We start from the raw sequence: 14,448 nt of genomic DNA, 5'->3' as shown, positions 1-14,448 counted from the left end.
TCTATGGGACCGGCGGGACGAATTCGTCCCACCTACGTAACAGCTAGTGTAATCCTGTGGCGCGATTTTTAAAACGTTTGAAATGCTATTACTTCAATTTCTCAAACATATGACTATTTTACAGCTATTTAAAGACAAGACTCTCGTTAATCTAACCACACTGTCCGATTTCAAAAAGGCTTTACAGCGAAAGCAAAAATGTAGATTATGTCAGCAGAGTACCCAGCCAGAAATAATCAGACACCCATTTTTCAAGCTAGCATATAATGTCACAAAAACCTAAACCACAGCTAAATGCAGCACTAACCTTTTATGATCTTCATCAGATGACACACCTAGGACATTATGTTATACAATACATGCATGTCTGTTCAATCAAGTTCATATTTATATCAAAAAACAGCTTTTTACATTAGCATGTGACGTTCAGAAAAAGCATACCCCCCACAAACTTCCGGGGAATTTACTAACAATTTGCTAAATTACTCACGATAAACGTTCACAAAAAGCATAACAATTATTTAAAGAATTATAGATACATTACTCCTCTGTGCACTCGATATGTCCGATTTTAAAATAGCTTTTCGGATGAAGCACATTTTGCAATATTCTAAGTACATAGCCCAGCCATCACGGGCTAGCTATTTAGACACCCGGCAAGTTTAGCCTTCATCAAAATCATATTTCCTATAAGAAAAATGGTCTTACCTTTCCTGTTCTTCGTCAGAATGCACTCCCAGGACTTCTACTTCAATAACAAATGTAGGTTTGGTCCCAAATAATCCATCGTTATATCCAAACAGCGGCGTTTTGTTCGTGCGTTCTAGACACAATCAGAATGCTAAATCACGGTTGTGCGCATGGCGCAGAACGTGACAAAAAAATTCTAAATATTCCATTACCGTACTTCGAAGCATGTCAACCGCTGTTTAAAATCAATTTTTATGCAATTTATCTCGTAGAAAAGCGATAATATTCCGACTGGGAATCTGCAATTAGCTAAACAGCCGAATGAAAATACTCCACGGGGGCGAATCGCGCACGCGCCTAATTAGGGTGTTTTCTATCCAAACCTGAACAATAATATGCATATTCTAGCTTCTGAGTTGGTGTAGGAGGCAGTTAAAAATGGGCACATATTTTTTCCAAAATTCTCAATGCTGCCCCCTAGCCCGTAGAGGTTAACAAAATGAATTGTCCTTTAAGATGTTGATTGATGATATTTCATGGGAAAATGTATATCATCAGGCCAATGTGGAGTGTGCTTACCAGACTTCTCACATCTTTCAACTCTGTATTTCACCACTGCTTTCCCTGAGTTAAACCACGTAAGAGAGCACCAGAAGGGTTCTGGAAACCTTGGTTAACCTTGGTTAACCTGTCTGGCAAGCGTCCCACCCCTGGTACACCCTATCAACAGCAGGTGAAATATCAAGGGCGCCAAATTTGATAACAATTAAATGTCATAATTCAAATTTCTCAAACATACAACTATCTTACACCCTTTGAAAGATAAACATCTCCTTAATCTAACCACGTTGTCCGATTTCAAAAAGGCTTTACGGCGAAAGCATAAAGTTTGATTATGTTAGGACAGTTCATTGAAAACAGCTGTGTGTAATGTTTTGTCAATGCAAAGACAGGCGTCACCAAAAGCAGAAAACCAGCTAAAATTATGCACTAACCTTTGACAATCTTCATCAGATGACACTCCTAGGACATTATGTTAGACAATACATGCATTTTTCGTTCTATCAAGTTCATATTTATATCCAAAAACAGCGTTTTACTATGGCGTTGATGTTGAGGAAATATTTTCCCTCCAATACCGCCAGTTAATCAGCACAACAAATTAAATAATTACTATTTGAAAACGTTGGTAAAATATTATATTGTCATTCAAAGAATTATAGATTAACATCTCTTGAACGCAACCGCATTGCCAGATTTAAAAATAACTTTACTGGGAAATCACACTTTGCAATAATCTGAGCACTGCGCCCAGAAAAATAGGCTTTGCGATACAGACTAAGCGCCATGTTGGAGAGATCTAAAATCAAAAATACTATGTAAATAATCCCTTACCTTTGATTATCTTCATCAGAAGGCACTTCCAGGGATCCCAGGTCCATAACAAATGTAGTTTTGTTCGAAAAAGCTCATAATTTATGTCCATAAAGCTCCGTGTTGTTAGCGCGTCCTGTAGGCTACTCAAAAACATGAACAACACCCGCCGGACTTGTCTTCATCAAAGAGGAAAAAATATATTTACGTTCGTTCAAACATGTCAAACGTTGTATAGAATAAATCATTAGGGCCTTTTTCAATCAGAACTTCAATAATATTCAAGGTGGACAATTGCATTCTCTTTTAAAACGTATTGGAACGAGAGTACCCAAACATGCACTCGTGCGCCAGAGTCGTATCGGACATCCGCTTATGACCAACGTTCCAAGTCTCTTGCTCGGTCAGTTTTCACAGTAGAAGACTCAAACCACTTTGTAAAGACTGGTGACATCTAGTGGAAGCCATAAGAAGTGCTCAATGATTAATACGTCCCTGTGTGTTTCAATGGCATAGGCTTAAAAGTAATTCAACACATCAGATACACACTTCCTGTTAGAAATTGTCTCAGGGTTTTGACTGCCATATGAGTTCTGTTATACTTACAGACACCATTCAAACAGTTTTAGAAAATTCAGAGGTTTTCTATCGAAATTTGTTAATAATATGCATATCCTAGCTTCTGAGTTTGTGTAGGAGGCAGTTAAAAATGGGCACATATTTTTTTCTAAATTCTCAATACTGCCCCCTATCCCCAACAGGTTTTAACAACCAGTCTCAAAAAATCCTCAGTAAAAAAATAAAAAGTTGTGTAAAACGTTTCTCACATATCCCTCTCCCCTGAATTCTGCAAATTACAAAAAGTATGAGAACAAATTTATGCACATACTTTGGATATTCCCCAAAATATATTTTACTAACAAATTCCATGAATCCTTAACCTGTTAGGCCTAGCGGGCAGTACCCAGTAACTAGAATATGCATATAATTATTGGCTTTGGATAGAAAACACCCTAAAGTTTCTAAAACTGTTTGAATGGTGTCTGTGAGTATAACAGAACTCATATGGCAGGCAAAAACCTGAGAAGATTCCTTAAAACCTCTTACATCTAGATGTTCCGCTAGCGGAACACCTGCTCCAATATCCAATGATGGGCGTGGCGCGAAATACAAATTCCTCTAAAATCTGAAAACTTCCATTTTTCAAACATATGACTATTTTACAGCATTTTAAAGACAGGACTCTCGTTAATCTAACCACACTGTCCGATTTCAAAAAGGCTTTACAGCGAAAGCAAAACATTAGATTATGTCAAATAATCAGACGCCCATTTTTCAAGCTAGCATATAATGTCACAAAAAACAAAACCACAGCTAAATGCAGCACTAACCTTTGATGATCTTCATCAGATGACAACCCTAGGACATTATGTTATACAATGCATGCATGTTTTGTTCAATCAAGTTCATATTTATATCAAAAACCAGCTTTTTTACATTAGCATGTGACGTTCAGAACTAGCATACCCCCCGCAAACCTCCGGTGAATTTAGAAGCTTCAGTGTTTTCTATCCAAATCTACTAATAATATGCATATCCTACTTTCTGGGCCCGAGTAGCAGGCAGTTTAATTTGGGCACGTCATTCATCTGAATTTCCGAATACTGCCCCGTCACTAAAAAGTTAAGAAACTCAATATCTTGTCTATTTACCACATCAATGTATGTCAATTATGCATTTTCATCTACAAATACTCATACCTCCCAGACAGTTTACCTAAACCCTTCAATGGATTTTTATAGGTTAATTCTGAAATCCATCTATATAAACACTGTGATAACCTTCACCCTCCCCACTGCCACACCTCACATAGTCAATTCTCTATCAGATACAGAGGTACCATACTCTGGAATTCTTATCTTCACATTGCCAAAACCTCATCATCCCTCAATAACATCAAGCAAAGACAGGGGGTCAGCCTGATGAACGAAACTACTCATCAGTAATCTCCTCCATATATCCCAACTCTCACACACTCACATCCACACATGCACACACACATATAAACAAAACATATACTGTTTATTATTTTTTGTGATTGTTGATCAGTTAATTTGTACATTTACGATTAGCGGGTTTTGTTATCTGTTTTAACAAACATTTTAAATGTTTGTACTTATGTATTATATATAGACACCTGCACACCGTTTTTTATTTATTTGTTTTTATCTGTATTGTTGTTCATCACTTATTTGCTTTGGTGCAAATAAATTAAACCTAAACCTACTAAGACATTTCATTTACAGTTGTGCACTGCATTGTTTACATATTTTATATGGTATGTTGTAGATGCGCCAGGGTGTGTTCCTGGTTAACACGGCCCGAGGGGGGCTTGTGGATGAGAAGGCCCTGGCACAGGCCCTGAAAGAGGGGAGGATACGAGGGGCGGCCCTGGACGTCCACGAGACAGAGCCCTTTGGGTTAGCTCCCTTTACATTATTCTATCTTATACTGTCTTCATTTTGATTATATTTTTTTCCCACTGTGTTGAGGTGAGTCTAATATTACGCAACAATGTTTCCTTTTTCTCAGCTTCAGCCAGGGACTTCTGAAAGATGCTCCTAACCTGATATGTACTCCCCATGCTGCCTGGTACAGCGAACAGGCTTCTATTGAGATGAGAGAGGAGGCAGCTCGGGAGATCCGACGAGCCATTTCAGGTAACATACCTGTTACACTAATAATGGGTTTTCTTGGGTTGATTATTGTTTTCCCCAAGGGACAATGTATCAGGCTCCCAGGCTTCCCACTCACTAATAAACAACAGCAAAGCCACAATAACGAACTCCCTAATAACGGCGTTGTGCTTCACCAATGACTGTTTCCTGCTTCCAGGTCGTATTCCAGACAGCCTAAAGAACTGTGTGAATAAAGAGTTCCTGTTCCAGACTACTCACTGGGTCAATATGGACCCTGCTGTCATTCATCCTGAGCTCAATGGGTCCTACAGGTAATGAACCCACTGTTGATACATAATAACAAGTAGATACCGGTACTGTATATGCATTTACAAGTACTATAGCATTTTCTGATTCATCCTCTCCTTGTCTCAGGTACCCTCCTGGTGTTGTGAGTTTGGCCTCTGGGGGGCTCCCTCCGCCTATAGAGGGAATCGTTCCTAATGCCGTGCCCATAACACACAGCCTGCCCAGCGTCGCCCACCCCTCTCACGCCCCTTCGCCGGGCCAGCCAGGCAAAGCAGAGTCAGACAGAGAGCAGCACCCCAATGACCAGTTGTTGTAGCCCCGCCCCCAGAGCTCTCTGTCCAACCAAAAGAACTCTACTGGTCTTCATTCGTCCGAAGAGGAATGGAGTTGAAGCCTCATAGGTTTCAAACAGCTGCCATGAAACAGACAGACTCAAAGAGGTCTATTACAGTTCATCTGGTCCAACCATAGTGGTCAACTTTTTCAAACATTTTTTTGTGCAGAAAAAAATAAAATAATAATGTGGATTTGGAAAGAGAAAACACAAATATCCTTTAAAGCGAATCCTGCTGTTTAGAATGTAGTTTGACCTAGTAAAGTGGGCGAATATCTGTTGCTGTGTCCTATGGGTTCATCGTTAAAGCAGAAGTAGTTGATTATAACATGAATAACCTATTTGTGTACAGTTTTTAGAACTATGAAAACAATATTTATATTGCAGTCTAAAAGAAAAATAAGGGTGAAAACTAACCAACTGATTTTAAAAAGACAGTATGTTTGTTTTTATATATACAAAGCCCCAAAAGAGGAAGCTTTTGCACAACTTCTCAGGAAATTGAATTTCTGGAGTTATTTTCCATTTATGCCAGATAGTGCTTTCTTTTTCTACCACCTGCCTGTTTTGTTTATATGAGCAAACATACTAACCCATAAGAGTCTTAAGCACTGTCTATGCCGGGGAAGGAGGTGGGTTCTACTAAGCTATATGGAATTGTTTTAAGAAGGTCATACCAAAGATTATTTAGCTATTTGATTTTGAATTTTAAGACCCCTTGAAGTATCAACAAAAATGTAGATTTAAAAAAAAAAAGAATTTTAACACAAACTTTCTTTTGATTTTTTTGGGGGGGGGACTATCTGTTGTTCCATGTAGTGATCTGTTATTCGATGCATTTGTATGGGCTAATAAGCAGTAAGGCTAAATACAATTTTTAGGTATAAAAAAAATATGTAAAAAATACACTGCTCAAAAAAATAAAGGGAACACTTAAACAACACATCCTAGATCTGAATGAAATAAATAATCTTATTAAATACTTTTTTCTTTACATAGTTGAATGTGCTGACAACAAAATCACACAAAAAGAATCAATGGAAATCCAATTTATCAACCCATGGAGGTCTGGATTTGGAGTCACACTCAAAATTAAAGTGGAAAACCACACTACAGGCTGATCCAACTTTGATGTAATGTCCTTAAAACAAGTCAAAATGAGGCTCAGTAGTGTGTGTGGCCTCCACGTGCCTGTATGACCTCCCTACAACACCTGGGCATGCTCCTGATGAGGTGGCGGATGGTCTCCTGAGGGATCTCCTCCCAGACCTGGACTAAAGCATCCGCCAACTCCTGGACAGTCTGTGGTGCAACGTGACGTTGGTGGATGGAGCGAGACATGATGTCCCAGATGTGCTCAATTGGATTCAGGTCTGGGGAACGGAAGGGCCAGTCCATAGCATCAATGCCTTCCTCTTGCAGGAACTACTGACACACTCCAGCCACATGAGGTCTAGCATTGTCTTGCATTAGGAGGAACCCAGGGCCAACCGCACCAGCATATGGTCTCACAAGGGGTCTGAGGATCTCATCTCGGTACCTAATGGCAGTCCGGCTACCTCTGGCGAGCACATGGAGGGCTGTGCGGCCCCCCAAAGAAATGCCACCCTACACCATGACTGACCCACCGCCAAACCGATCATGCTGGAGGATGTTGCAGGCAACAGAACATTCTCCACGGCGTCTCCAGACTCTGTCACGTCTGTCACATGTGCTCAGTGTGAACCTGCTTTCATCTGTGAAGAGCACAGGGCGCCAGTGGCGAATTTGCCAATCTTGGTGTTCTCTGGCAAATGCCAAACGTCCTGCACGGTGTTGGGCTGTAAGCACAACCCCCACCTGTGGACGTCGGGCCCTCATACCACCCTCATGGAGTCTGTTTCTGACCATTTGAGCAGACACATGCACATTAGTGGCCTGCTGGAGGTCATTTTGCAGGGCTCTGGCAGTGCTTCTCCTGCTCCTCCTTGCACAAAGGCGGAGGTAGAGGTCCTGCTTCTGGGTTGTTGCCCTCCTACGGCCTCCTCCACGTCTCCTGATGTACTGGCCTGTCTCCTGGTAGCGCCTCCATGCTCTGGACACTACGCTGACAGACACAGCAAACCTTCTTGCCACAGCTCGCATTGATGTGCCATCCTGGATGAGATGCACTACCTGAGCCACTTGTGTGGGTTGTAGACTCCGTCTCATGCTACCACTAGAGTGAAAGCACCGCCAGCATTCAAAAGTGACCAAAACATCAGCCAGGAAGCATAGGTGGTCCCCACCTGCAGAACCACTCCTTTATTGGGGGTGTCTTGCTATTTGCCTATAATTTCCACCTGTTGTCTATTCCATTTGCACAACGGCATGTGAAATGTATTGTCAATCAGTGTTGCTTCCTAAGTGGACAGTTTGATTTCACAGAAGTGTGATTGACTTGGAGTTGCAGTGTGTTGTTTAAGTGTTCCCTTTATTTTTTTGAGCAGTGTATATTTGATAACAAATTGAATTTAGCCTTACTGCTATTAGCCCATACAAATGCATTGATTAACAGATGCACTACATGTAAAAACAGATAGTCACCCCCCCAAAGAATCTAAAGAAAGTTTGTTCTGAAGTGTCTGCCCTATATATGAGAGGCCTGTGAGTCTTCTGAGGCCTGTGAGCAAAACAACTGACGTACTGATGTACAGTACCAGTCAAAAGTTTAGACACACGTACATATTCAATGGTTTTTCTTTATTTTTACATATTCTACATTGTAGAATAATAGTGAAGACATAACTATGAAATAACACATATGGAATCATGTAGTAACCAAAAAAGTGTTAAACTAATCAAAAAATATTTTATATTTGATATTCTTCAAAGTAGCCACTATTTGCCTTAATGACAGCTTTGCACACACTTGGCATACTTTCAACCAGCTTCATGAGGTAGTCACCTTGAATGTATTTAAATTAACGTGTGCCTTGTTAAAAGTTAATTTGTGGAATTTCTTTCCTTCTTAATGTGTTTGAGCCAATCAGTTGTGTTGTGACAAGGTGTGTGTGGGGGGGGGGGGGGGGGGGGGGGGGGGTCTGGTTGGTATAAAGAAGATGGCCCTATTTTGTAAAAGATCAAATCAAATCAAATTTTCTTGGTCACATACACGTGATTAGCAGATATTATTGCGGGTGTAGCGAAATGCTTGTCCTTCTAGCTCCGACAGTGCAGTAATATCTAACAAGTAATATCTTACAAATTAAACAACATATACCCAATACACACAAATATAAGTAGGAATGAATTAAGAATATATACATATGGACGAGCGATGTCAGAGCGGAACTGACTAAGCTACAGTAGAATAGTATAGAAAACAGTATATCTATATGAGATGAGTAATGCAAGATATGTAAACAGTAAGTGACTAAGATACCGTAGAATAGTATAGAAAACAGTATATACATATGAGATGAGTAATGCAAGATATGTAAACAGTAAGTGACTAAGATACCGTAGAATAGTATAGAACACTGTATATACATATGAGATGAGTAATGCCAGATATAAGTAAACATTAAAGTGACTAGTGTTCCATTCCTTAAAGTGGCCAGTGATTTCTAGTCTATGCCTATAGGCAGCAGCCTCTAATGTGCTAGTGATCGCTGTTTAACAGCCTGATGGCCTTGAGAGAGAAGCTGTTTTTCAGTCTCTCCATCCCAGCTGTGATGCACCTGTACTGACCTTGCCTTCTGGATGATAGCAGGGTGAACAGGTAGTGGATCGGGTGGTTGATGTCCTCAATGATCTTTTTGTCCTTTCTGTCACATCGGGTGCTGTAGGCGTCCTGGAGGGCGGGTAGTTTGCTCCCAGTAATGAGTTGGGCAGACCGCACCACCCTCTGGAGAGCCTTGTGGTTGCGGGTGGTGCAGTTGCCGTACCAGGTGGTGATACAGACCAACAGGATGCTTTAAATTGTGCATCTGTAAAGGTTTGTGAGAGTTTTATGTGACAAGCCACATTTCTTGAGCCTCCTGAGGTTGAAGAGGCTCTGTTGCGCCTTCTTCACCACACTGTCTGTGTGGGTGGTCCATTTCAGTTTGTCAGTGATGTGTACGCCAAGGAACTTTAAGCTTTCCACCTTCTCCACTGCGGCCCCGTCGATGTAGATAGGGGGGTGCACCCTCTGCTGTTTCCTGAAGTCCATGATCATCTCCTTTGTTTTGTTGACATTGAGTGACAGGTTGTTTTCCAGGCACCACACTCTCAGAGCCCTCACCTCCTCCCTGTAGGCTGTCTCGTCATCGTTGGTAATCAAGCCTACTACTGTTGTGTTGTGTGCAAACTTGATGATTGAGTTGGAGGTGTGCTTGGCCATGCAGTCATGGGTGAACAGGGAGTACAGGAGGGGGCTGAGCACGCACCCTTGTGGGGCCCCAGTGTTGAGGATCAGCAGAGTGGAGGTGATGTTTCCTACCTTCACCACCTGGGGGCGGCCCGTCAGGAAGGCCAGGACCCAGTTGCACAGGACTGGGTTCAGACCCAGGGCCTCGAGCTTAATGATGAGCTGGGAGGGTACTATGGTGTTGAATGCTGAGCTATAGTCAATAAACAGCATTCTTACATAGATATTCCTCTTGTCCAGATGGGATAGGGCAGTGTGCAGAGTGATGGGGATTGCATTGTCTGTGGATCTATTGGGGCGGTAAGCAAATTGAAGTGGGTCTAGGGTGGCAGGTAAGGTAGAGGTGATTTGATCCTAGGGTGGCAGGTAAGGTAGAGGTGATTTGATCCTAGTCTCTCAAAGCACTTCCTGATGACAGAGGTGAGTGCTACGGGTGCTACGGGGCGATAGTCATTAAGTTCAGTTACCTTTGCCTTCTTGGGTACAGGAACAATGGTGGCCATCTTGAAGCATGTGGGGACAGCATACTGGGAAAGGGAGAGATTGAATATGCCCGTAAACACCAGCCAGCCAGCTGGTCTGAACATGCTCTGAGGATGCGGCTAGGGATGTCGTCTGGGCCGGCAGCCTTGCGAGGGTTAACACGTTTAAATGTTTTACTCACGTCGGCCATGGAGAAGGAGAGCCCACAGTCCCTGGTAGCGGGCCGAGTTGGTGGCACTGTGTTATCCTCAAAGCGTGCGAAGAATGTGTTTAGCCTGTCTGGAAACAAGACGTTGGTCTCGGCGACGTGGCTGGTTTTCCTTTTGTAGTCTGTGATTGTCTGTAGTCCCTGCCACATACGTCTCGTGTTTGAGCCGTTGAATTGCAACTCCACTTTATCTCTACACTGACGTTTAGCTTGTTTGATTGCCTTGAGGAGTGAATAACTACATTGTTTATATTATTTTTCTATAATTTTTTTGTACCCCTTTTCTCCCCAATTTCATGGTATCCAATTGGTAGTTACAGTCTTGTCCCATCGCTGCAACTCCCGTACGGACTCGGGAGAGATGAAGGTCGAGAGCCATGCATCCTCCAAAACACAATCCAGCCAAGCCGCTTCTTGACACAACACCCACTTAACCCGGAAGCCAACCGCACCAACGTGTCAGTGGGAACACTGTACACCTGGCAACTGTGTCAGCGTGCATTCTGCCCAGCCCACCACAGGAGTTGCTGGTGCGCGATGGGACAAGAACATCCCTGCCGGCCAAATCCGCCACTAACCCGGACGACGCTGGGCCAATTGTGCGCCGCCCCATGGGTTTTCTGGTCGCAGCCGGCTGCAACAGAGCCTGGACTCAAACCAGGATCTCTAATGACACAGCTAGCGCTGCAGTGCCTTAGACCACTGCGCCACTCGGGAGGCCCACTATATTCTGCCATATTCCCAGTCACCTTGCCATGGTTAAATGCGCTGGTTCGCGTTTTCAGTTTCGCGCGAATGCTACCAATTATCCACGGTTTCTGGTTAGGGTAGGTTTTAATAGTCACAGTGGGTACTACATCTCCTATACACTTCCATATAAACTCTAGATTATTTTCGTAAGCTACCCGGAACATATCCCAGTCCACGTGATCAAAACAATCCTGATGCGTGGATTCCGATTGGTCAGACCAGCATTGAATAGTCCTTAGCACGGGTACTTCCTGTTTGAGTTTCTCCCTATAGGAAAGGAGGAGCAAGATGGAGTCGTGGTCAGATTTGCCGAAAGGAGGGCGGGGGAGGGCCTTGTAAGCATTCCAGAAGATTGAATAGCAATGGTCGAGAGTCTTAGCAGCGCGAGTAGTACAGTCGATATGTTTATAGAACTTTGGCAGCCTAGTCCTCAAATTTGCTTTGTTAAAATGACCAGCTACAATAAATGCAGCCTCAGGATATGTGGTTTCCAGTTTGCATAAAGTCCAGTGAAGTTCTTTGAGGGCCGTTGTGGTTTCGGCTTGAGGGGGGATGTAAACGGCCGTGGCAAGAGGACAGAGGAGAATTCTCTGTTCTGCATTTGTTTGTGAGGTATTATAGGTTGGGCGAACAAAAGGACTTGAGTTCCTGTATGTTCCTATAATTACACCATCAGTCGTTAATCATGAAACACACCACTCCGCCCTTCTGCTTCCCGGAGAGATATTTATTCCTGTCTGCGTGATGTACTGAGAATCCTGCTGGCTTTACCGACTCCGACAGAATACCCCGAGAGAGCCATGTTTCCGTGAAACAAAGTACGTTACAGGCCCCGATGTCTCTCTAGAAAGAAATCCTTGCACTAAGCTCATCAACTTTGTTACCCAAAGACTGAACTTTAGAGTGTAATATACTCGGAAGCGTTGGGTGGTGTGTGCGCCTCTTAAGTCGAACCAGCAGGCCGCCTCAAGTGCCTCTCCTCTGCCGGCGATGTTTTGAGTCAGTCTCTGGAATAAGTTAAATTGCTCTGGGGAGAGTGAACAAAGGATCTGCTGCAAGGAAGTCGTATTCCTGGTCGTAATGCTGGTAGTTCTGGTGAGTTACCGCCGCTCTAATACCCAATAGTTCTTCCTGGCTGTATGTAATGACACAAAACATTTCCTGAACTAATAATGTAAAAAATAGTACATTAAAAAACAAAATACTGCAAAGTTTCCTAAGAGCTAGTCACAATGCTGCCAACTCCGTCGGCGCCATCTTCTGGCAAGAACAGCTCAAATAGGCAAAGAGAAACGACAGTCCATCATTACTTTAAGACATGAAGATCAGTCAATACGGAAAATGTCAAGTTCTTTGAAAGTTTCTTCAAGTGCAGTCTCAAAAACATCAATCTCTGATGAAACTGGCTCTCATGAGGACCGCCACAGGAATGGAAGTCCCAGAGTTAGAGTTACCATCCTCAGAAATAGCAGCCCAAATAAATGCTTCACAGAGTTCAAGTAACAGACACATCCCAACATCAACTGTTCAGAGCAGACTGTGTAAATCAGGCCATCATAGTTGAATTGCTGCAAAGAAACCACTACTAAAGGACACCAATAACAAAAAGAGGCTTGGGCCAAGAAACACGAGCAATGGACATTAGACCAGTGGAAATGTGTCCTTTGGTCTCGAGTCCAAATTGGAGATATTTGGTTCCGACCGCTGTGTATTTTCCACTGTAAAGCATGTAGGAGGTGGTGTTATGGTGTGGGGGTGCTTTGCTGGTGACACTGTCTGTGATTTATTTAGAATTCAAGGCACACTTAACCAGCATTGCTACCACAGCATTCTGCAGCGATACGCCATCCCATCTGGTTTGGGCTTAATGGGACCATCATTTATTTTTTAACAGGACAATGTGGATCATTAAAAAGAAACAACACACCTCCAGGCTGTGTAAGGGTTATTTTACCAAGAAGGAGAGTGATGGAATGCTGCATCAGATGACCTAGCCTCCACAAATCACCCGACCTCAACCCAATTAAGATGTTTTGGGATGAGTTTGACCGCAAAGTGAAGGAAAAGTGCTCAGCAAATGTGGGAACTCTTTCAAGAATGTTGGAAAAGCATTCCAAGTGAAGCTGGTTGAGAGAATGCCAAGAGTGTGCAAAGCTGTCATCTAGGCAAAGGGTGGCTATTTGAAGAATCTCAAATATGAACTATATTTTGACTTTTTTAGTTACTACATGATTCCATGTGTTATTTCATAGTTTTGATGTCTTCACTATTATTCTACAATGTAGAAATAATAAAAATAAAGAAAACCCCTTAAATGAGTATGTGTTCTAAAACTTTTGAACGGTAGTGTAATTATTTTGGGTTAACCAAAATCCAAAAAGAGATGGTTGTGACTGTATGCATTTGTATTAATTATTTTTAAAATAAATAAAAGTCCCTGTTAAAATGTCAAATGTTGTGTCTTTGTCCGTTGGCATTCAGTCCAAGGAAAATGGATGCATTACCCAAAGACTCTACTCAATGGTACAATAGCTGCCTGCGAGGCTGAAGGCCATTGTACCTGTATCTGAATTCCCATGAGATTATTGTTTCGATTTTCAATAAACATATTCATGTATTTCCTCTCAAGGATATAGGAATAAACACATATTCATCTTGCTTCGTGGGGGAAAAAGGCAAGTTGCAATCTTGATGATTTACATTTGTATATGTTGGAACGCAGAAACCTATGCATTTAATTATAGGAGACAAGTAAGTAGCATACTCAATCAAATATCAATCTACTCCGTTGTTCAACTTGTTTGATTTTCTTTGAGGCAATGGGGTTACTCTTTTTTAGGGTGAATTATATTTGAATGTCAATAAAACATACATTTGTTTCACAAAGAATGATTTATTTGCACAAATCTGACTTGAATTGCTCACTTACAACTAAGACACTAGTTACAATCATGGCTGTATATTTTGTTAGTTCCTTTCCTAACAGGCTTGAGTCAGGCTGCTGGCATGGGCAATAGAAAGAGCTGTATATGTGTGTGTTCTTTTCACTCTAAATTACAATCCCCGGAAAAGAGCAGCTGGTAGTTCTGATATTTCTTTCAGAGCATACAAGCAGATGGAGTTGAAGCTTGATTGGTATCCTACCTTGACTTTCTTCCTCTCATTTCAACCTGTCCAACAAACATTAGGCTCCTCACATATGGATGTGTTTGTGGAATGGTAGGTCCAGCCTTCACAGATAAGTTCAGCA

The 14,448-nt window shown here is 42.1% G+C and overlaps 1 protein-coding gene across 2 annotated transcripts in view; it reads left to right on the top strand.

Moving 5' to 3' along the window:
* The window catches only part of LOC115175139 (C-terminal-binding protein 1-like), a 40,896-nt gene extending 35,122 nt beyond the window's left edge, over positions 1 to 5,774 (top strand). For both annotated transcript variants that reach the window (XM_029734357.1, XM_029734363.1), the window contains 4 exons: positions 4,414 to 4,544; positions 4,657 to 4,784; positions 4,960 to 5,074; positions 5,178 to 5,774. In XM_029734357.1, coding sequence (XP_029590217.1) covers positions 4,414 to 4,544; positions 4,657 to 4,784; positions 4,960 to 5,074; positions 5,178 to 5,367 — 564 coding nt within the window. In that variant the 3' untranslated portion in view covers positions 5,368 to 5,774. The remainder of the gene's footprint in view (positions 1 to 4,413; positions 4,545 to 4,656; positions 4,785 to 4,959; positions 5,075 to 5,177) is intronic.
* Positions 5,775 to 14,448: the final 8,674 nt, after the last annotated feature.

The sequence above is a fragment of the Salmo trutta genome, chromosome 3, assembly GCF_901001165.1.
Source record: "Salmo trutta chromosome 3, fSalTru1.1, whole genome shotgun sequence".
Lineage (NCBI taxonomy): Eukaryota > Metazoa > Chordata > Actinopteri > Salmoniformes > Salmonidae > Salmo > Salmo trutta.
The sequence above is the reverse complement of the archived record's forward strand: the minus strand, read 5'-3'. Positions and strand labels throughout refer to the sequence as shown.